Source organism: Hyperoodon ampullatus, assembly GCF_949752795.1.
Source record: "Hyperoodon ampullatus genome assembly, chromosome: 19".
Taxonomy (NCBI): domain Eukaryota; kingdom Metazoa; phylum Chordata; class Mammalia; order Artiodactyla; family Ziphiidae; genus Hyperoodon; species Hyperoodon ampullatus.
In genome coordinates this window covers 18,010,106-18,034,184 of record NC_136932.1, presented here as the reverse complement: position 1 = coordinate 18,034,184, position 24,079 = coordinate 18,010,106, and the positions used below count along the sequence as shown (strand labels likewise).

The window sequence follows — 24,079 nt, the reverse complement described above, 5'->3', positions numbered from 1 at the left end:
AGGAGAGCTGACTGCCCTCTGCTGCTGCCGACCTTTTGGCAGAGTTAAGCCAAAATGTCCCCGGAATCTAAAAAGCTTTTCAACATCATTATTTTAGGAATTGCCTTTATGTTTATGTTCACCGCCTTTCAAACTTGTGGAAATGTAGCGGTGAGTTGGAATTTGATCTTCCTCCTTTGAAGTGCTTATCATGATGCATTCCAGAAATGATAATCAACGTTATGTCTAATGCGCTTAAGTTGCACCTTTTATTTTGTCACCTACGCTTCCTCGTTTTCCATGATTAGGTTTGATTTCATGTGGCAGGCGTTTCTTGTTGGGGTCGTTTATTTCTCTTAACTTGATTTGGGGTTTGTATGCTGACCCATTTATTTTATTTTTTATTTATATTAAGGACTACATTAGTACTTGGAGAGTTGAGGAAATAAACCTAAGGCCTAGTTACAGATGGTCTTCACCCCGCCCCACACGCCCCTCATTGGTTTGCCTTCTGTTCTGTAGTCCATTCTCTTCTCTCGTGTTAGAATTTCAGTGTTAAGTATTCAGCATCTTGAATTTTTACTTTGTTCCAAGTATTTGGAGAGCGACTTTCTGGGGTGAGGGCAATTACAAAAAGTTTTCATTGATTAGTTTTATCTTCCACACAGCAAACTGTCATCAGGAGCTTAAATAGCACAGATTTTCACGGCAGTGGCTATACCAGGTATTGTACTGTATGATTGGTTTTACTTTGTATATCACAGATGTTGCTTAATTTCATCAAAATCACAGACAACGTATTGTAATTAGATTATTAGTGATTTTTTTCTTTATCTAGACTATTTAGGAGAACATAATAGGATGAAGGTGATGAGTTTAGGTTTCATATAGAATTAGACACTGGGTTTGAAATACTGGCTTCAAAACTTAATTACTGCGATATCTTAGGAAGTTGCTTCTATGAGCCCAGTTTCCTTGCTTAGATCAATGCGTGTAAAGCGCTTGGCACAGTGGCTGGCATTTAATAAGCACTCAGGTATTGTCATAATTACATCTTCCAAATCCTAAACAGAGGATGTTTTATATGACTCTCGAAATATTTGGTCTTCCTGTTTTTGTGATTTCGTAATTATTAATATATTGTCATCAGGAGCTTTTAGCTTTTTGTTAAGGTGTTTAGTGCCAATTTTACAGGTGGAGAAAATGAAGTGAAAAGATCTTCATAAGTCACTAGTACGTTGTGCTTGAAGTTGGGAATGTAAAACATACCTGTATGTAAACACTAACAGATTTCTTACTTTCTCTATGGTTAAATACTAGATTGTGGCCAACCCCTTACCCCCTTCCTCCCCAACTGTTCTTACTTGGTTCTGTGTTACCTAACCTAAATCTGACCTTATGTATGATAATTGAGAGTAAAAGGATGCTAATGTCCATTTTTTCAAGTGATTAATAATAATACCACATTTTTTGTAATGTTTTGTCTTCATGTATACTGTAAAGAACAAATGAAAGAACATTTGATATTTGAGAGATTCATAAAGGCCAAAGAATAATTTACTGGGATTTATAAATAGTGGCTTATAAATGACTCTTGAAATGATTTTATTCACACTTTGCTACAAGACATATATACTGGGGCCAGGTCTACAGTAGCTGAATAATGTTCAAGTGAGACCGTTAGGTTGAGTTAAATAAATTCTGGTTTAAGCAAGTTATAACTATGTGATTATTTATAGCAGTGAAATTTCATGCTGTTGCCAGGAGTTGTAGGCTAAATTTGTAGAGCAGATTGGTTGACTAGGGCCTCTGGAGTCAGATTCCCAGGGATGGGATTCTGGCTCCACCACTGACTAGCTATCCAGCTGGACTTTTGACACGTTACTTACCCCTCTGTGTTTCAGTTCTCTTTTCCATAAAATGAGGATAATAATACGTTTTTCATAGAGCTGTGTTAACTGCTATTATAATTTACTGGTACATTAAAAATCATATTGTCTAAGGCAGACTGATTCAAAGAAACATTTGACAAGACTTCAATGTTTTCTACAAGTGAAAACTTTAATATGACATTCAGTGTAAGGATATAATTATAAATTCTGACTAAAGAATATGAGTGCTTATTGCAAAATAAACTATAGACTAAGTGGGTTTGAAAAAGTGATCTTTTGAGACAATGTTTCAAGAGTGTTGTTTTTTTCCTTTTGTGTGTTATGTGTGCAGCATGGCAATTATTTATGGAGTGTTCTCTGCTTCAAATTTGATTACACCATCAGTGGTTGCCATTGTAGGACCTCAACTCTCTATGTTTGCTAGTGGTTTATTTTACAGGTGAGTAGTCCAATTTTCTTTCATTTAATTAGAACACCTTCAGCTTCTTTCAAGCACACAGTAAACTTTTAACAAGAACTTGCTGACTCGGATCGAATAGATTATAGGAGGTATTTTAGGGATTTGGTTCTCTACTTGATGCTCAGGGATACCATTGTTTTAATGTGATGGAATTTGTGTATATTTGCTTTCATTTTACCACCAATAAAAATAGCATCCAAAAACCTTTTTCTACAAGAGTTGAAAAGAACTCATGAAATAATCTTATTTTGTATCAAGTTGACTAATGGGAATTAAAATGAAATAACTGAACTTTTCTTCTGGGCTATAGAACTGCAGTCCCACTGTGTACTGAGCTGTTGGCAGAGGCCAATTGCAGACCTTTATTCAATGTCTCAGTTCACAAATTCGAAATAGTACGTTAAGAAATGGATAGGTCACATTTGTCCCCTTTTTTCCAGTACCAGAGAAGCCCTTTACAGGTTGAATTCTTTTCTCTTCTTTTTTTTTTTTGGCTGCGTTGGGTCTTCCTTGCTGCACGCAGGCTTTCTCTAGTTGTGGCGAGCAGAGGCTACTCTTCATTGTGGTGCACGGGCTTCTCATCACGGTGGCTTCTCTTGTTGCAGAGCACGGGCTCTAGGCACGCGGGCTTCAGTAGTTGCGGCGCGTGGGCTCAGTAGTTGTGGCTCGCGGGCTTAGTTGCTCCGCGGCATGTGGGATCTTCCTGGACCAGGGCTTGAACCCGTGTCCCCTGCATTGGCAGGTAGATTCTTAACCACTGTGCCACCAGGGAAGTCCTACAGGCTGAATTTTAAAAGGAGATCCCTCAGAATTGATTCCTAGAAGGCATAATTGGCATTCTGTTTCAGGTATTGTTTGACTATAATACATTGACCTGTTATATTTTAGCATGTACATTGCCGTTTTTATCCAGCCTTTCCCATGGTCCTTCTACACAGCCTCTGTTTTCATTGGAATTGCAGCTGCTGGTAAGTATTTTGATGTTTATTTTCCCTATTTTCCAGGTCTTATCTAAGAGTATTATTTATATGTTTAATATATAAAGCTAAAAGATTTCATTCCCTTGATAAACTTTTGGTTTGAATTTTAGTACTTTGGACAGCACAAGGAAACTGCCTGACAATAAATTCAGATGAGCACACTATTGGGAGAAACAGTGGAATTTTCTGGGCACTCCTACAATCCAGGTAATAATCCTTATTGCTCAGTCTTTCCTATAATTTTTTTTGTCACACCATTTTTTAGACCCTGGTTGTGTTGAAAACTCAGATCTTCTTGTTACATGAGTTAAGTTTGTAGGTACATGTGATAGAGATTTAAAATTTTATGGGATTACTTAAAAATGCATGGACCTACCTCATTGGAATTTATGACTAGTAAATGGAAAATAATATTAACCATAATGTATTTAGCACCTGCTATACTTTAGGTACTACTGGGCTCTTGAATTTCAATAATCCTCACAACCCCCTACGATAAGAAGGTACTAGCTCCATTCTACAGATGAGATAACAAAGGCTTAGTTAAAAGTTAACTGATCCAATCATCTGGATTCCAAAGGCCATGTCCTTCCCACCCAGCTATGCCACCTGATAGCTGTTAACTATTAAATTTCTAAAGTGAGACTAACTCTATAACGATACAGCATATTATATATTTCCAAGTAAAAAGCAACAACAGTCATTCTGTCATGGAATCTGTCCTGACGATTTACCCTCATGAATCCTAAACGCCTAAAATTTTGGCCATGATAAGTCTTAACAAATGCAGACGTTGTTTTAAGAGATTGTATATTCTGAAACTGGAGTGTAAGTGAATGATTTCTTCCCTAGGAAAATACTAAATAAAGTATCTCATTAGATGCAGATAACTGAATCATGGATTTTTTTTTTCACCGATTCTTTAAAATATAGGATTTTAGAGGTAGGGTAAACTTGTTTCCAAGGAGTCATTTCCAGAGCTTCAATAAGTCACATGTTTCACAGTGAGTCAGGTCTTTGGAGGACGGTCTGAATCAGGCTTCTCTCATGTGGAAGGAGACAGTTCCACCTGGCTCAGTTGAGTTTTTCAGAAAGAGGGTGAAGTTGATGTTTTTACATGACTTAGGGCAGGTAGGTAACTTCTTTAATTATGTAGGCCTCTCTTTCTCTTCTTTTACAGGTAATGGAAAAATTGTTTCAAAACCCATAAATATGAAAATAACTTCCCAATATCCTCTCCCTCCTTTTCTTCCCCCAGCTTGTTCTTTGGAAATCTCTACATATATTTTGCTTGGCAAGGGAAAACTCAAATATCAGGTTTGTTTTATTCACTGTGCTTTATTCAGATAAGTTCAAAGCAAAATAGCTGTTCCACAAAAATACCCCATATTGCTTTGTTCACATTGTTCTAGTGAACCGTGGTACCCTAAGTCCTCTCAGATTTTAGCTTTTAGTAATCTTTTCCCTTGGATTATGTTATTATACTAAGACTACAGTTTATGACTGCACTTCAAGCAGCATCTCAAAGTGTGGGAGAAGGTTATGCTCTGTGTGAGGAGACTAGTCAGCTGTCAGAAGACTTTTTAATTCAGTTGTTTTGTCTGTTCCCTTCTTTGATTAAAAGAATATGATTAAGTTCTTGTGCTGTTTTTCTTTTGGCTTATTAGTATTTCTCTGACTGAAAGAAAAGGGAGATGTATCCTATTTTTCTCCTTGTCCTAGGTTTTTACTGATGCAGTAAAGTAAGATTTAATGACAAAGTGTGTTGATGGCTGTAAACAAACATAGTACTGAACATAATACTAACTCTGGAATTGTTTGTATGGCCAGTACTATCTACTTTTGTCTTTGTTTTTCTCCCTAGAGAGTGACCGAAGAACAGTGTTTATTGCCCTGACAGTGATTAGTCTTGTGGGGACGGTTCTCTTCTTTCTCATTCGGAAACCAGATTCTGAAAATGTCCTGGGAGAAGATGAATCTTCTGATGACCAGGACCTGGATGTCAACGAGTAAGAAGTTGGAAACATTCCTTTCTATTTTAAACTATATTTTGAATAGGTCTAGTCTAGGAATTACCAGCCTTTTGTAGCCCTAAGTGATAATCCAGTGCTGGGCAGACATGAGGGAAAAGTTTTAAAGCAAATAAGCAGAGAAAGAAGATAAAGGGGAGCTGTCGGGGAGGAGGAAGGGAAAGGAAGGTAGCCAGAGGCGGGGAAGGTAGTGAAAAGGTTTGTGGGGGATTTAAGTCTAATCCCAGGTCACCAGCTGTGTGACTGTGGACAGTAGCAATGTTCCCCTGTGTTTCTCTAGGTCTCAGTTTCCTCATTCAATTCAGCAGACATCTCAACGTGTTTCAATGTGTGAGGATATAGGCTCATAAATTTATATAGAAAATAATCCTCAGTTACCGTTTCTTGGATCCAGCCCTAAAATTTTCCGATCATGTGGTACAGTGAGTGGCAGGGCCATCAGCAGTCATTATAGATGAGCCATGGTTACACCCATGCACTGGATTTTTTTTTTTTTTTTCCGGCACACGGGCCTCTCACTGTTGTGGCCTCTCCCGTTGCGGAGCACAGGCTCCGGACGCACAGGCTCAATGGCCATGGCTCACGGGCCCAGCCGCTCCGCGGCATGTGGGATCTTCCCAGACCGGGGCACGAACCCGTGTCCCCTGCATCAGCAGGCGGACTCTCAACCACTGCGCCACCAGGGAAGCCCCATGCTCTGGATTTTGCACTAACCTGTGCAGGTAGTTTTCCCCGATGTAGTCCCTACTGGGAAACAGTTACATAGTCCTGTTTTTCTAAAAATTGTGAATTACCTTGAGCATATTTCTTTTATTTTATTTCTTTTATTTTTTTTTTTAACAAAACTTTTTGTTGTTGTTGTTGTTGTTTTGTTTTGGCTGAGCTGCATGGCACACAGGATCTTAGTTCCCCGACCAGGGATGGAACCCGCTCCCCCTGCAGTGGAAGCGCAGAGTCTTAACCACTGGACCGCCAGGGAAGTCCCAACAAAAGTTTATTTTTAAATGTACAATAGGCTCCAAAACAACACTTCATTCTAGCTGTAGGTGGCAACAGATGTTATGACTGGGAAATCCAGATGGTTAAACAGGAATGGAATTAAGGACCATCATTGCCTCAGACACAAAGAACAGCTTACTTTTGGCCATATTTCTTTTTTTTTTTTTTTTTTTTTTTTTGTGGTACGCGGGCCTCTCACTGTTGTGGCCTCTCCCATTGCGGAGCACAGGCTCCGGACGCTCAGGTTCAGCGGCCATGGCTCATGGGCCCAGCCGCTCCGTGGCATGTGGGATCTTCCTGGACCGGGGCACGAACCCGTGTCCCCTGCATTGGCAGGCGGACCCTCAACCACTGCGCCACCAGGGAAGCCCTGGCCATATTTCTTAATTCCACCTCTGGCCAGGGGCCCTTCTCTGAGGCCTCCTCTTTCTGTTTCTGCTTAAATGTCTTATCTTCCTCATCCATCTCCTTGTCCTGGTCCTTGGGCTGCTTCAGGGGCTGCTTCTTGCCACCTTCGAGGCAAGACATGGCTCCTTCCTCCCCTTCCCCAGACCCTGCTGCTGGAAGTAGGGACCTATTTCAATTTTAAGTAAAACTGTTTGAAACATCACAGATGATTTCTCTGCAGGTTATCATCTAGATTTGAAGAAAGGGGAATGAGAAATCTTTGCCACTCTTGTTTTGCTTTGTGAATTGATAAAATTATGCAGCTTGCCTTATAAGCATTTTACCTATTGTTAAAAATTTTGCATCGGACTTTCTGTGCTGCCTTTTTAAAGCCCAAAAAGGGCATAAAATTCTCCAGTCATAGGATCATTAAGCATTCAAAATTTGCACTGTTCAGAGCAAAAAAGACATGTTTATGTAAGTATACAAATATTTATGTGTATATGTACCACATATTTTTTTAAGCACAAACCAATGGATATTGGAGAAGGGGTCTATGAAGATGAATGCCACAAATTCAACAAAAATTAAACACCCATTCATTCAGCAAATGTTAGGTGTTGGTGCTGTGAAGACAAATAAAACCTGTCCCTGTTTTCAAGGAACTTTTCTGATAGACAAGGGATCATGTAACTGTCATAAGGTGCAATGCTGAGGCGTACCACTTAGCCTTTTTTAGCATTCTCTGTTTCTGAATTGTCTTCCAAACTTGAAACTTGTGTCTTTATTCTGTAAATAGCACCATGTGCCAGCCATCTTCTAAAGGGGAGGGAAGGAGTAATGAACAAGACAGAGAATTCCCTGTTTTTATGTAACTTAATTGTAGAGGGGCTGGTAGACGATACCCCATAAGAAAATAGCAGAGTAAGTGCTAGAAGGTGGTGAGAAAGGGGGAGGTGGTGGAGAGCTGGGAGGTGAGAAGGTGTGAAGATCTACTGATGGCCGTTGCAGCAGATGCCAGGGGTGGAAAGGGGTGTGGTGGGCACCAGGAATGCCAGAGGCCCCTGGGCCTCTCACAGTGCAAGTAGGAGTGCACTGTGAGAGTAGTGCAGCAGACAGAGAGTTGATTACATAAGGATACAGCAGGAGTTTGGATTTTATTCTTGGTGTGATTAGAAGCCACTGAGGAAGTAAGTAGGATCTGATTTTAAAGGATTCCACTTTGTGGAATCCACTTTGAATGATTTGCAGCTGATAGTAGCTGAGTTGATTATATTTTAATAGTCTATAGAGTACAAATCAGTTTCTACTTATTTGGGGCCTTGAGTGTGAAATAGTATAATCCACACCTGATCCTGTCCAAGTACTAGATGAGGGTACTGTCATTAAATGGCATTTACATAGTATTTGCTTCCAGGGAAGGCATGAATTTTTATGGTGGGGGAAAAAGTTTTCCTGTTGGTCAGAAGATACTACCATTTTTGTGTTAGTAATTTATTTAAGTCAACTAGATCCCCTTTAGGTTTGTTTTTTGTTGTTCTTGCTTTTTTCGGTTTGTTTGTTTGTAAATGATATCCTTTAAAGATCTAGGAGGAGTAGACTTGGCTGGTAGGGTAAGAAATGTAATTTCTTAAAAACTTTCTTACCCTAACCTTATAACTAATTACACTTAAGTTACTTTATCTCAGTTAATTCTCACAGGTAAGTGATAGTGTCCCTGTTTTGTAAATGAGGAAATGAAAGTTAGAGAAATGAAGTCATTAGTCTAAAACCACACAATAAGTGGCAAAGCAGGACTCAGCCTCAAAGCCCACGTTTTTAACCCATAGATGATATCGCACCCAACCCCCTACCGCCAATGATGGCGATGCTTTTCAAGAGTTCTCACACTGAATAACCACAGACTAGTTTTTTTTTTTTTTTGTATGTGGGCCTCTCACTGTCGTGGCCTCTCCTGTCGCGGAGCACAGGCTCCGGACGCGCAGGCTCAGCGGCCATGGCTCACGGACCCAGCCGCTCTGCGGCATGTGGGATCTTCCCGGACCGGAGCACGAACCCGTGTCCCCTATATCGGCAGGCGGACTCTCAACCACTGCGCCACCAGGGAAGCCCCACAGACTAGTTTTTACAGAGTTGGAGTGGTGGAAGATTGAGCCCTCACAAATTGTTTTTACAGTTTGGAAACAGTGTAGAGGAGATTTCTGTCCTGCCTGAAGTATCATTTGTGAAAAAGACGTGCAAGACTCCGTGCCATAAATTTAATGTGAGGGAATCGTGCTCCACGGTGGCACTTTAACCACATCATTCTCTGAAGCAAGGACCTGAGTCATGAAGGGACACCCTGGAGCAGGGAGCATTGAGGCCACTGAAAGTGTTTGCCAGACCACGTAGAGGACAGAGCTTTTACAGATTTAAGTGAAAATGTGATAGTATTTTTGTTCTCCTTCTCCATTTTCAGGGGAAAAACTTTTTTCTTTTTATCTTTTCAGGTCTGCCCAGAACAATATGACAAAGGCAGTAGATGCATTTAGTAAGTATTTTCTGTGTCTGAAATGCAGGAACTGTTCAGGAACAACTTCAGCATTTGCCTTTCCCCCTTTCCCTGGTAACTTTGGATTGACGATACCCCAGTATTTTCATGTTTCCAGGTATGCCGCTCTGAAATATGCTAGTCTTCTCAGTAAGTATCTCTGTAACGTGGGGGATGTGAGGGATGGAGGATAATTCCGTGCCCTGCCTGAGCACGTGTGTGAGGGGGGCCTGAGGAGGAGGAGGCAGGGGGTTAGGAGTTTCCCCGAGGAAGTGAGGACACAGACCATTTCTTCATATGCATCGCTTGTCACTCCTCAGAGCAGCGCAGGAGCTTGGGTGACTCAGTAGCGTGTAAGGCCAATCACGCTCATCTGTTGAGGGTTCTTCCTGACTAAACCTCTCGATGTGCTTTATTTTCTTTTGTTCTCACAACAATTCTGTGAGTATCATATAACACACACGTATTATTATCTCCATTTTATAGAAGAGAAAACTGAGGCTTAGAGAAATCGTTTACCCAAGATCAAACAGGGCATTCCTTTCTTGTTATCAGAGGCCTAGAAAGCCACGTTGGCTTCTTTGGTGAACATGGAGTCAGGCAGAGGGAGGCTGATGACCTTCAGGCTTATGGGATGGTTCGTCCAGCCTTAGTGAGGCTTGATGCGGCCTCCCTGCTCTATTACTGAACCCCTCTCTGGATGTCTCTTGATATTAACCAGTGTCAGGATGTCCTTCCTAGGCAGTTGCACAAACTTTGCCTCAACTTCTCTGTAAAATGAGACACTAACACAGTTAGGGCCTCATGCCTTTTATCACGGAGCTGGTTGGTTACTTGGTGTAGGGTTCAGTAGTAATAAGAAACTGGGCTGTCAGGTTTGAATGGGGAGAAAGAAGGCAGCAGCCAAAAAAGACAACACATATGAGGTGTTATAGGGCAAGAAAATTTAAATTTAGGTGATGATTCCTGGCAGCTAGGGAGAATGTGACATTATGAGGTGGCAAGGAAGCTGAAGGCAAAGAGAGAAAGGAAAAAGAATGTCCAAGCTTTTTTGTCTGTGAGCCGGTGGTTCATTTATTATTTAATCATGGCATTCCTTCACTTGGTGCCATAGCAGGTATTGTACAGAAAGGGTTCTTGCTTATCTAAAAGGCACTTAATTCCTCAGTTGAATGTATATGTTTAATGCGATTCTAGAAAATTTCAGTAAAATTTTCTTAAATTTATTTTTTGGTCCTGATGAAAGGTTATTAAAGTTCACCTGAAAGAATAAACGTCTGTCAATAGCCAATATAATTTTTAAAAAGAACTTTCCCTAATATCAAAACCTGTTATGAATCCATTTGAAAACATTGGGATACAAAGAGCAATGGAACTGAAGTCTAGACCCACAATAGAATATGGAATACGGTAAAATAGTCTTAAAAAGCAAGGCCAGACAGCTGACTGCATGGAAAAAAATGTAGTCTGACACTAAAATTCCAGGTAGATTAAATGTAAAAATGAAGCCATAATAGTAACTGTAAGAAATTAATTTGGGGGCTTCCCTGGTGGCGCAGTGGTTGGGAGTCCGCCTGCCGATGCAGGGGACACGGGTTCGTGCCACGGTCCGGGAGGATCCCACGTGCCGCGGAGCGGCTAGGCCCGTGAGCTATGGCCGCTGAGCCTACGCGTCTGGAGCCTGTGCTCTGCGGCGGGAGAGGCCACGACAGTGAGAGGCCCGCGTACCACAAAAAAAAAAAAAAAAAAAAAATTAATTTGGTAGAGGAAAGTCTTTCACGCAGGTCTGTCAAACAGTAAGGGAAAAGAATGCTCTTTGGGGGACTTCCCTGGTGGCAAGTGGTTAAGAATCCACTTGCCAGGGACTTCCCTGGTGGCACAGTGGTTAAGAATCCACCTGCCAATGCAGGGGACACGGGTTCGAACCCTGGTCCGGGAAGATCCCACATGCCACGGGAGCAACTAAGCCCATGCGCCACAACTACTGAGTCTGTGCTCTAGAGCCCGTGAGCCACAACTACCGAAGCTTGCACGCCTTGAGCCCGTGCTCTGCAACAAGAGAAGCCACCGCAATGAGAAGCCTGCGCACCACAACGAAGAGTAGACCTCGCTCACCGCAGCTAGAGAAAGCCCACGCACAGCAACGAAGACCCAATGCAGCCAAAGAGAAATAAACCAATAAATAAAATTTTAAAATAATATTAAATTAAAAAAAAAGAATGCTCTCTGGTTACCTAAAATATAAAATTTCAGTCTCTCAAAATCTAATGAGTTAAAATGACAGGGAAAATATTTACAGTATATGATAGTTATGAACCAATAAGAAAAGCATAAGCACTCCAGCAGAAAATATTTATTTTATAAACAAAGGAGAATTATTATAAGCTAAGTATAAGAAATGCAAATTAAGTTTTCTATCAAATTTCAAAAGATAAAAAATAATTCTAAAAAAAATAATAATAATAATTCTCAGTATATGGGGCATAGGTACATGCGTAAGACCACAACGCTAAAAATGTACACTTGTATTACTTTCTGTGATTTGTCAATAAGTATCAGAAACCTTAAAAATGTTTATAGCTTTACCCCAGCAATTCCACTAATAGGATTATCCTCAGGAAATAATTAAGAATTTTGGCCAAGATTTAACTACTGTTTATATTAGTGAGAAATGGAAATAATTTAAATATTCAACTACAAGCCATCTATCCAATAGATTACTGTAGCCATTAAAATGATCACTACGAATATTAGAAAATGTTTGCTCTGTTATGTGAAAATAAATTATAAAATAGTATAAATAGTGGAATTTCTTTTTAATTAAAAAAAGCACAGAGAAAGTCTGGGAAGAGACCCATTAAGGTGTTAGATTATAGTTATTTTCCTTAATAGAATAACTTTATTGAGATGTGGTTCATAGTAATATACAGTTCACCCATTTAAAGTGTATAATTCAGTGGTTTTTAGTATATTCACAGAGTTGTGCAACTGTCACCACAATCAATTTTAGAACCTATTCAGGGAGTTCCCTGGTGGTCTAGTGGTTAGGATTTGGTGCTTTCACTGCCATGGCCCAGGTTCAGTCCCTGTGCGTGTGGCCAAAATTAAGTTAAAAAAATAATAATTATTATTTTGGCCATGCCATGCTGCTCATGGGATCTTAGTTCCCCGACTTGGGTTGATTTTTCATTTTCTTGATGGTATCTTTTGAATCACAGAAGTTTTAAATTTTTGATGAAGTCTGATTTAGCTATTTTATCTTTTGTTCTGTGTGCTTTTGGTGTCCTAGAAGGCTTTGCCTAACTCCAGGTCACAAAGATTTACTCCTGTATTTTTTTCTAAGTCTTTTATAGTTTTAGCTTTTACATTTTGGTCTGTGATCCATTTTGAGTTAATTTTTATGGATATTGGGATGTAGGAGTCCAACTTCATTCTTTTGCACGTGGAGATCAGTTGTCCTAGCACCATTTGCTGGAAAGACTATTCTTTCTCCCATTGAATTGTGTTGGCACCCTTGTTGAAAATCAATTGACTGTGAATGTAAGAGTTTATTTCTAGATATATGTCTATCCTTATGCCAGTACAATGCTGTGTTGATTATTGTAAATTTTGAAATTGGAAAGCATGAATTTTCAGCTTTGTCCTTTTTCAGTATTGTTTTGGCTATTATTGGTCCCTTGAATTTGCATATGAATTTTAGGATCAGTTTGTTGATTTCTGCAAATAGATTATATTGGGTTTTTGTTTTTTTGTTTTTTTTGATAAACGACTTTTTTTTTGCATTACACGGGCCTCTCACTGTTGTGGCCTCTCCGGCCGCGGAGCACAGGCTTCGGACACGCAGGCCCAGCTGCCATGGCTCAAGGGCCCAGCCGCTCCGTGGCTTGTGGGATCTTCCCGGACCGGGGCATGAACCCGCGTCCCCTGCATCGGCAGGCGGACTCTCAACCACTGCGCCACCAGGGAAGCCCCTGATAAACGATTTTTTAGAGAAGTTTTAGGTCCACAGCAAAATTGAGAAGAAGATACAGAGATTTCCCATATATGCCCTGCCCTCACCCACACATAACCTTCCCCATTATCATTGTCCCTCACCACAGTGGTACATTTGTTACAATCAGCGGACCTACAATGACACATCATTATCACCTAGAGTCCATAGATTACATACATTAGGGTTCACTCTTGGTGTTGTACATTTTATGGATTTGGACAAATGTATAATGACATGAATTCACCATTATAGGATCATACTAGATTATGTTTTAAAATTTCTTTTCGTTAGCTAAATCTTCTTATTAGTCAAAAGCAGATATGCTTTGCTAATGTAATGTTTTTAATTAAAAATATTGTTTTAAACTTTATTGATCATGTATTTTTTTCCTGGAAGTATGTGAAAATGGTGAAAATATCTTATTGCTTTTAGTTTCACTTTATTTTCGTGAAATTGGAGAAGAAAAAAAAAAACTATCTTCTTTTGTATATGGAGAAATTCAGGACAGAGTGTTTGTGATTTATGTGAGTTTCCTAGTCAACCGTTGAATAGGAACTAAAATCTGGATCCTCAGGCCAAGGAGGAGCTGTAGGGGCCACACCACCGCCTCCAGGGCTGAACTGAGGCCTGAGCGCTCCTGCTGCAGAGCTGGCCGCACCAAATAATGTCTCTGTGAGACTGGAGAACTTTCATTTATTTCCAGGCTGGTTCTGATTTGGGGTGGATTTTGGTTTTGTTTCCCCCGCCGCCTTTTTAAAAAATCTGCATCTGCTATTAGTTTAGGATCCTAGATAAGTGGCCTTAAATTATGAAATGTGAGCAGGTTCAAAAAAGTTAAAATGTGCAGTTTTTAGAAATGCATTTTCCATTGCAGATTTCAACTAAGTTGAACAACATAAAAATAAATATTAAGGGGATCAGAAACAAATAGAGAGAACTGAAGTTTCAGTCCTCAGATCCAGAGAGAGAATCTCAGGAAGCGGCATCCCAGCTTCTGGTGGTCAAAGAGCTCCGCTGCTGATTCTGACCTAGAGTCCAGTGTTAAATCTGCCCTGTGACAGTTCCTTAGGGAAGTCAGCACTTTGCCAACTTCTGACTCTCTTAATAGCCTAGGCTTTAATCAAGTCTGTTGGAATATTCTGTTGTTTTGTTTGGTTCTATTTCTTTTCTCTGTTTCATGTTTTGTTCGTTTTCATGAGAGCTGGAGAATGTGTTAGAGAAAACACAACTCTAGACTATATTTACACAGTTGAAATCAACATTTTTTTTATAGGGCAGATTTAGTTCATACCTTAACCATTTTAATCTGAATCATTAACCTCTGTCCCAATGTATTTGTTTATTGGCATTATTGACAAGAGGTGTTTTGGTTGAATGAATGTTTTAGAATTTTTGTTTGATTGATTAAAATCTAGTTAAGTACTCCTAAATTTTTTTTTCCTTTTTTATAGAAAAGTCTCTTAAGTTATGTGTCACCAAGGAGATGCTCCTTCTTAGCATTACAACTGCTTATACAGGTAATGGGATTAATTATGGTTTTGGTTTTCTGTGGCTGCATGATTACAGTAAGGGTTGAAAACAGCAACTGTGTTACTTTCTCACAATTCTGTGCATTGACTGGTCTCAGCTAAATGGTTTTTCTGATGGTCTCAGGGTCTCTTGTGGCTGCTGTTAAAGGGTGGCTGAGGCTAACACTTCCAAGAAGTTTCATTTGCATGTCTGAAGGGGTCTGATGCTAGCTGGGTCTCAGATTTCTCCTGGTGTCTCAGCAGCTATGTGACCCCCTCCCACATTGGTGAAAGCAAATCATAGGGCCAGCCCAAATTCAGTGTGGGAGGATTCTACACAAGAATTTGCAAACTGGGAGGCCTGGTTCATCCCAACCAGTGATTTTAGGGCAAAATAGAACACTACTGAAAATAATCATGAGTAAATCTGTGTAACTTGGCATGAATTAAGATAATTTTTAATGAAATGGAATGAGTTCTGTGGCTTACAGTGATAATGTGATGTGATAATAGGTGGAATACTCTTAGGTCTTAAGGAAATCAGTTTCCTTGTAAAAATTGCTCTAAGGTGCCAATTATTACTTTTGCCATTACAGTTGACCCTTGAACAATGAAGGGATGGATTAGGAGTGCTGACCTCCCCCGCAGTTAAAATCTTCAATAACTTTAGTCAGCCCTTTGTGTCCGTGCTTCCTCATCTGCAGATTGAACTAGCTGTGGATCCTGTAGTCTATATGGACCCACACAGTTTAAACCCGTGTTGTCCAATGTTCAGCTGTATGTGCCTCATCGGTATAAACGTCTTATTTTTAGGTCAAACAATAAATATTAAACATCCTCAAAATTCAGTTAAGGTTTTGTAGCATTAAGGAATCAAGTCTTATACGCATTTGCTCTAATTTTCTACCCGAATTTTTTGAACTTCTTTTCCTAGGACAGTGTGTTTAATTAAAACTTTTGACTTTAAACAAAAGTGGATAGTAGATATTGGTCTTACAAATGTATATCCCTGTTCCCTTGGGAAGCTATTAATAAGGATAATGAGCACTTTAGTTTCACTGTTCCAAGTTTATGTTAATTATGTTCTCTGTTCATCCCCTGTCTGCCCACAGAGTGACCATTTTTAACATAGGATGTCTTCGCTTATTTGAGTTGTATGCTTTTATCTGAAATATGTGACAACTGCCATCTTGTGGCTAATTCCATGTCATCAGTTAGGTCACGTAAAATTATGCTGTGCTTGGGGAGTAACATTTCAGCCTGTGTGAATTTTGTTTTATGCGTGTATAGCTCAAATACTACTAGTCATGAAGAAAAACCAGGAAAGGGAGACTGCATTTTTTCAATAGTAAATCCAGTGCTTCCCAGTCCATGGTTGGTTGAATCTGAGGCTGCAGAGTCCTGGATATGGAGGGCTGACTATGGGACTTGAGCATCTATGGATTTTTATACCTAGGGACAACTGTAATTTAAATCTCATTTTTTTCTGAAGGTCTGGAATTGACTTTCTTCTCTGGTGTATATGGAACCTGTATCGGCGCTATAAATAAATTTGGAACAGAAGAGAAAAGCCTCATTGGACTTTCTGGCATTTTCATTGGCATTGGAGAAATTTTAGGTTGGTTTAAAAAAAAAAAGTTTTTGCACTAAATCAGTTTGTTATAGAAATTTTAAATGTACTTCACCTCTCTGTCCTTGAATTTCTGTTTCCTTGCTTTTATACAAATGGGTATGTCTTTTTTTTTTTATCACTGTTCTAAAACTAAATTACAAAACAGTTGCCAAATAATTCAAGACAAAACCATAAGTAAGAAAACATATGGTCTCTCCCAGCTTTTCCTCTTAAAATACTTAGGGAAGGTGTATTAGAATTCCTGGATTTTTTTTTTTTTTTTTTTAGTGTGTTAGTTTCTGCTTTATAACAAAGTGAATCAGCTATACATATATCCCCATATCTCCTCCCTCTTGCGTCTCTCTCCCACCCTCCCTATCCCACCCCTCTAGGTGGTCACAAAGCACTGAGCTGATCTCCCTGTGCTATGCGGCTGCTTCCCACTAGCTATCTGTTTTACATTTGGTAGTGTATATATGTCCATGCCACTCTCTCACTTCATCCCAGCTTACCCTTCCCACTCTCCGTGTCCTCAAGTCCATTCTCTACATCTGCATCTTTAGAATTCCTGAATTTCTTATTCTCTGAATCTCTGACACCAGTTGGATGTGCAACAATACAGTTCAATTCTGACACTCCTGGAGTTAGCATCGGACTCCACAGGTTCAAGGGTATAGTCCTGTAAGATCAACCTTACTTGAGACATCAGTTGTTAAGTCCTGGGTCCCAGGCTACCTTCCCTTCTGTCCAGCTTGGCTACACATTCAAGGATTCCCACAACACCCCTGGAAAATGCTATACTTACTGTTAAAGTTTATTATAAAGGATGCAAATGAACAACCGGATGAAGAGGTACGTAGGGCAAAGTCCAGAAGGGCCCCTAGTGTAGGAAGCTCTGTCCCCATGGAGTCTGGGTGTGGCACCCTCCCATCATGTGGATGCAGTCATCACCAGGAAGCTCTCCCAAACCTGTTTTGTAGGGATTTAGGGAGATCTCATTACGTCACAGGTTGATTAAATCATCCACCATTGGTGATTGGACTCAGTTTCTACCCCCTCTCCCCTCCCCTGAGATTGGGGGGTGGGGCTGAAAGTTCCAACCCTCTAATCAAGGCTGGGTTCTTCTGACAACCAGCCCCCATCCTGACTATCTAGGGCCACCTCCAGACCCCCTCAAGGATCACCTCATCATCATAAACTCGGGTGTCGTTGGAAAGGATTAGTTAAGATAACTAGAGACATTCCTTTCACTGAGAAATTCCTAGGGTTTTAAGAGCTCCATGCCAGAAAGTGGAGAGGAGAGGAGGACAAGGCAAAGACCAAATCTCTTTTTATTATACCACCAGGTATTCCTCATTCAGCAATGACCCGTTCAATACTTGCAGTATATTGGGTGTTTTGTCACATATGAGGAACTTTCCAATTCAACAAATATTTGTTGTGAATCCATTGTATGAACAAAACATGGAGCTTATATTCTTGGGGAAGAACACAGACAATAAAAAACATTGGAAACTTAGAATGTCAGACAGTGATAAGCACTATGGAGAAAGCAGACTTTGGTGTATTTTTGTTCCCTAATTCAGCGGTCCCCAACCTTTTTGGCACCAAGAACCAGTTTCGTGGAAGACAATTTTTCCGTGGACGGTGGTGGGGGGGATGGTTTCGGGATAGCTCAAGCACATTACATTTGCCATGCACTTTATTTCTATTATTATTACATTGTACTATATAATGAAATAATTATACAACTCACCATAATGCAGAATCAATGGGAGCCCTGAGCTTGTTTTCCTGCAACTCGATGGTCCCGTTGGGGGTGATGGGAGACAGTGGCACCTGACGTGTGTTGCTTATGTCCAGTCTACTCCATAAAATGCAGCTTAATTGTCACGTGCCACTCACTGATAGGGTTTGTTTGTTTGTTTTTTTCAGCAATTGATATTGTCATATTTTTGGAGTTTAGCAGTCCTAATAGGTGTGCTGTGATATCTCATGATTTTAATTTGTAATTCCCTAATAGTATATGATATTTTTGTATGATTTTTACTATCTGTATATCTTTTTTGGCCAAGTGTCTTGTTCAAATCCTAACCCATGATTTATTTATTTATTTATTTATTTATGGCTGTGTTGGGTCTTCGTTTCTGTACATGGGCTTTCTCTAGTTGCAGCGAGCGGGTGCCGCTCTTCATCGCCGTGCGCGGGCCTCTCACTGTCGCGGCCTCTCTTGTTGCGGAGCACAAGCTCCAGACGTGCAGGCTCAGTAGTTGGGGCTCACGGGCCTAGTTGCTCCGCGGCATGTGGGATCTTCCCAGACCAGGGCTCAAACCCGTGTCCCCTCCATTGGCAGGCAGATTCTCAACCATTGCGCCACCAGGGAAGCCCCACTGATAGGGTTTTGATATGAGTCTTCAAGCAACTGATTTATTATGGTCTCTGTGCAGACAAACCTCTCTACTAGTGATAACCTGTATTTGCAGCCGCTCCCCAGCGCTAGCATCACCGCCTCAGCTCCCCCTCAGATCATCAGGCATTAGATTCTCAAAAGGAGCACACAACCAGATCCCTTGCATGCGCGGTTCACAGTAGGGCTCATGCTCCTATGAGAATCTGATGCTGCCGCTGACCTGACAAGAGGTGGAGCTCAGGCGGTAATGCGAGCTCTGGGGAGCGGCTGTAAATACAGATGAAGCGGCTGGCCTGCTGCTCCCCTCCTGCTGTGGGGCCCGGTTCCTAACAGGGCACTGGTACCCCTCCCCTAATTTATTGCCAACACCTGGCATGTGTGTGTGTGTGTGTGTGTGTGTGTGAACATGCTAATACAGTTACAGTAATTGTTTTAATGTCTTTGCTCATTCTAACATCTGCAACAGTTCTGGGGTAGTGTTGTTGTTGTTTTTTTCTTTACAACTTTATCGAGATATAATTCACATGACATATAGTTCACCCATTTAAAGTATACAGATCAGTGTTTTTTAGTATGTTCACAGGGTTGTACAGCCATCACTGTAATCTAATTATAGAACATTTTCATCACCCTTCTCCAGGAAACTGCTAATCTGCTTTCTCTCTAGATTTGTTTATTCTGGACATCTTGTGTAAATGGAATCATACAATATATGTGGTCTCTTGTGTCTGGCTTCTTTCACTTAGCACAATGTTTTCAAGATTTTTCCATGGTGTAGCATGTATCAGTACTTCATTTCTTTTTCCTTTTCTTTATTTCTTTTTTACTTCATTCCTTTTTATTACCAAATAATATTTAGTTGTATGGATCTACTACATTTTATTTATCCACTTATCATGTCACAGACATCTGGGTTGTTTTCGCTTTTCTTTTTTTTCTTTTTTTTTTTTGCGGTACATGGGCCTCTCACCATTGTGGCCTCTCCCATTGCGGAGCACAGGCTCTGGACACGCAGGCTCAGCGGCCGTGGCTCACGGGCCCAGCTGCTCCGCGGCATGTGGGACCTTCCCAGACCGGGGCACGAACCTGCGTCTCCTGCATCAGCAGGCGGACGGACTCTCAACCACTGCGCCACCAGGGAAGCCCTGTTTTTGCTTTTTGGCTGTTATGAATAATGCTGCTGTGAACATTTGTGTATACTTTTTGTGTGAACTTATGTTTTCATTTCTCTTGCATGTAAACCCAGCACTAGAATTGCTGGGTCATGTGATAACTCTGTGTTTGACTAATTTGTCTACTTATGATGGGTCCTATTTTCCTGTTTCTTTGCATGCCTGGTAATGTGGATACTAGCCATTGTGAACTGTACCTTGTTGGGTGCAGGATGTTTTTTATATTCCTGTTAATGTTCTTGAGCTTTGTTCTTGGATGTGGTTCATTTACTTGGAAACAGTATGATTTTTTTTAGGTCTTGCTTTTAAAATTTGTTGGATGGGATCAGAGTACTGCTCAGACTAGGGCTAATTATCCTTCACCCCTGATGGAAGATCCTTCTGTGTACACCCAGTGCCTGTGAATAATAAGATTTCCAGTCTGGCTGGTGGGACCAGGCACTCTTCCCTGCCCAGGGCAGGGCACTAATACCTCTAATCCTCTTGGAAGTTTCTTTCCAGGCCTCTGTTAATTTACTCACATCCTGTGCTGATCAGCTGTCCTTTCTTATACTCTGTCTTGGGGACTCAGGCACCTTATCTCCCCAGACTCTCAGCTCTGTCTCCTCAACTCAGGGAGGCTGTGGGCCTCCACCTGCCTTCCCTCCTCTTCTCCCTCTCCCTCCCTGCAGCCCACAGCCTCTCAGTCAGCTGGGGCAGGTGTAGGCCTCACCTCATTTGTTTCCTGTCTCTCAAAGATCACTGCCCGTTGTCGCCTGATAATCTGGCATCTTCAAAACCATTGTGTCATATTTTTGGTACTTTTTTTTGGCGTGTGGGGGTGTGGGTCACCTGTGTGCATTTTGTGATCTGTTTTATCTGTTTATTTTTAGTCCATTTGCGCAGCCGTGGCATTTTTCTACAGTAACTACCTTCTCCTTCATTGGCAACTCCTGGTCATGGTGATGTTTGGGTTTTTTGGAACTGTTTCCTTCTTCACTGTGGAGTGGGAAGCTGCTGCCATTGTAGCCCGGGGCTCTGTTAATAACTCTGTTTCAACAGTTATTTCTTATTTTCTATATTTGTGCCTTCTTTCTTTCTTTCTTTTTTGATTAAATTAGCTATTGGTTTGTCCGTTTAATTTATTTTTTCAAAGAGCTAAGATTTTGATATATTAACTTGGCCTTGGGTTTTTCTGTTCTCTACTTCATTGATTTTATAGGTGGAAGCCTCTTTGGCCTGCTGAGCAAGAATAATCGTTTTGGTAGGAATCCAGTTGTGCTGTTGGGCATCCTGGTGCATTTTATAGCTTTTTATTTAATATTTCTCAACATGCCGGGGGATGCCCCTATTGCTCCTGTTGAAGGAACTGATAGCAGTGCTTACATCAAACCCAGGTACAGTGACTCTCCTTTTTCTAGTAATTTAAGGAAGGGCGGGAGGTAGAGGGTGGCTAGGAATTTAGAAGAGCAGTTAATCCTTTTCTGCAAGTCTGTTATCTTTATAAGGTCATCTGTCAAGTGTTAATGGAGCCAGAATGAGTTTAAATAGGAATCCATAGAGAATCCCAAGTTATTTTTCTAATTGCTCATTTTAACCTTTCTCCCCACTAAATCTTTTTCTTGATCTGTGAAGGAGCACATAAGTATCTGATGTGAACTTTATATCTCTGCCTTTCAACCAGTGAAATCTCTAGAAGTTTGGGCCCCGAGGAAGAGCAATGAGGAGCGAGGGGTGATCTGCCAGCTGGGCCGGCCACCCCATTCTCTCACAGTGTCCACAGGAGTTTTGAGGGTGTCATTTTTTTGCACTCAACTCTCAAAGTCATTGTAGATGTGAGTGTTTATGTCTAGATCCACAATCCAAGAGCAGCTCTGCCCCAAACACAGTGTTTGCTTCCCCAATAGTTAGTAGACCAGAGTGTGCTAGACTGCGAAGGTGAGTGCGTTTGAGCATAAATTCTGACTTTGTAAATTCCAGTATTTATTCATACTTGTTCATACTTGTTTCATAGTGTTTACAACTTGAAAGTAAAATGCTTTTGTGGGTGAGTTGTTTTTACATTTTAATCAACTCTAACAAATATTGTTAATGCTCACTCTAAATGAATTTTGTTTTATTCAGCAAAGAAGTTGCCATCTTCTGCAGCTTCCTGTTGGGTCTTGGAGACAGCTGCTTCAATACCCAGCTGCTTAGTATTCTAGGTTTTCTCTATTCTGAAGACAGTGCACCAGCTTTTGCAGTCTTTAAATTTGTGCAGGTAACCTCTTCTTCAGATTGTGTTTAAAGCAGGGTCTATTTTTTTTAGTGCTTTAACTTTGTTTTTTTAATGTTTCTTAAATGAAAGTCAAGGACAACCTTTAAAAGGATTTGTGGGACTTCCCTGGAGGTCCAGTGGTTAAGACTCTGCACTTCCAATGCAGGGGGCGCAGGGTTGATCCCTCGTCAAGGAACTAAGGTCCCACATGCTGCATGGCGCGGCCAAAAAAAAAAAATTAAAAAAAAAAAAAAATAGGGCTTCCCTGGTGGCACAGTGGTTGAGAGTCCGCCTGCCGATGCAGGGGACTCGGGTTCGTGCCCCAGTCCGGGAGGATCCCCCATGGCGCGGAGTGGCTGGGCCCGTGGGCCATGGCCGCTGAGCCTGCGCGTCCGGAGCCTGTGCTCCGCAGCGGAAGAGGCCACAGCAGTGAGAGGCCCGCGTACCACAAAAAAAATAATAATAAATAATAATAATAATAAAAGGATTTGTGATTAGAGTTAGGAAGTAATGAGTAGTGTGATCTTTTTTGCCCTGTCACTTGTATAAGAGATTTTATGTTCTGGTCTCTCTGTGGCTCAGACTTCCTTAGATACCAGAATTCATAGTATACACATATAACAAGAGTGTTTCTCACTGTTCATGCACATTATTTTATAACTCCTGTTTTTTACAAAATACTATTTTAAATAATAGCTTACTTGATTGTTCCCAGCTCTCAGCAGGAGTTTGTGGTGCATGTTTATGAGCTAGTGACCAAGGAAGATGCCATCTAGATGCAGAAAGACCAGGGAGCACTGCAAGGCACAGGAAGCCTTGGGTCAGAGAGCGGTGGGGCTCTTTGTGGAGTGGCTGGGTCACCTGTGTGCATTTTGTGATCTGTTTTGTCTTGTTTATTTTTAGTCCATTTGCGCAGCCGTGGCATTTTTCTACAGTAACTACCTTCTCCTTCATTGGCAACTCCTGGTCATGGTGATGTTTGGGTTTTTTGGAACTGTTTCCTTCTTCACTGTGGAGTGGGAAGCTGCTGCCATTGTAGCCCGGGGCTCTGACTACCGAAGTATTTGATGAAGGGTGCCCACGAGAGGAGGCTGCCTCTTCAGACAGCTCAGCTGGGCGGTAGGGCTCGGTGGAGGAGGCCCGCTCTCATCTTCACAGTACATTGAAGGATGTTTAGGATGGAAAATCAGAGATTTAAGACTGCTAAATCTGCCGGAGTTGGTATTCAAGTTTACAGATGTTAGTTGTTTAAAACTAGTGGAATAAGGGAGACTTGTACTGTCGATTATGATTGTTCAAAGATGTTTTTTCAGTTCATCTGTCTCGCGTTCCTTTTGATCATGTTATAAATGTGTAGGTGTTTTCTTCTCCCCCTGTTCTCTTTGAACGGTCAGGCTTTGATTGAAGCTACTAGGCCATATGTCATATAAAGACTCCTGCTGGGTATGGCGTATGTGTTACGTATATGTAATAAAAGGGAGCATATGCCACCCCACACGTGTCTGGCAATGACATTTAAATAAATCATGTGATGCTGAAATGGAATCTTTGAAAAGATTTGCACATTCTTTCTCTTTAAATGTTTTTGTTTGATAAAGTTTTCTTACCTTGTAGTTCATAGCAGGGGGGGGCGCTAATCAAGTATTATGAAATGAGGTAAAAATTGTCTTAAGTTTTAAAAACAGGAATCTAACATTTGTAAATGAACAAAAACACATTTACTGGGGGAGGATTTTGCTAGTAATTTTCCTGGAGGATGCAATGCATTAAAAAAACCAAAAAACCCCAAAACATGTAGTGAGGTCTAAGCTATGGTGGCAGGCTGCCGTCACTTATATATCTTCTTACAGCAGACACCATTCCATAAGCGTGTCTGGGAATGGAATGTAA

General features: G+C 40.9%; 1 protein-coding gene across 2 annotated transcripts; it reads left to right on the top strand.

Annotated features, from left to right (window-relative positions):
- Nucleotides 1–54: 54 nt before the first annotated feature.
- MFSD11 (major facilitator superfamily domain containing 11) lies at nt 55–23,728 on the top strand (the record flags this gene model as incomplete). 2 transcript variants are annotated; one of them, XM_079726006.1, is made up of 13 exons in its annotated part: nt 55–150; nt 648–703; nt 2,203–2,310; nt 3,220–3,299; nt 3,422–3,518; nt 4,570–4,628; nt 5,176–5,320; nt 9,217–9,257; nt 14,703–14,768; nt 16,252–16,377; nt 21,155–21,329; nt 22,057–22,192; nt 23,093–23,728. In XM_079726006.1, the coding sequence occupies 13 exons, from the start codon at nt 55–57 to the stop codon at nt 23,255–23,257; spliced, it is 1,350 nt and encodes a 449-aa protein (XP_079582132.1). In that variant the 3' UTR covers nt 23,258–23,728. The 2 variants fall into 2 exon arrangements, with proteins under 2 accessions (XP_079582132.1, XP_079582133.1); XM_079726007.1 differs by lacking the exons at nt 3,422–3,518; nt 4,570–4,628.
- Between the last annotated feature and the right edge of the window lie 351 nt (nt 23,729–24,079).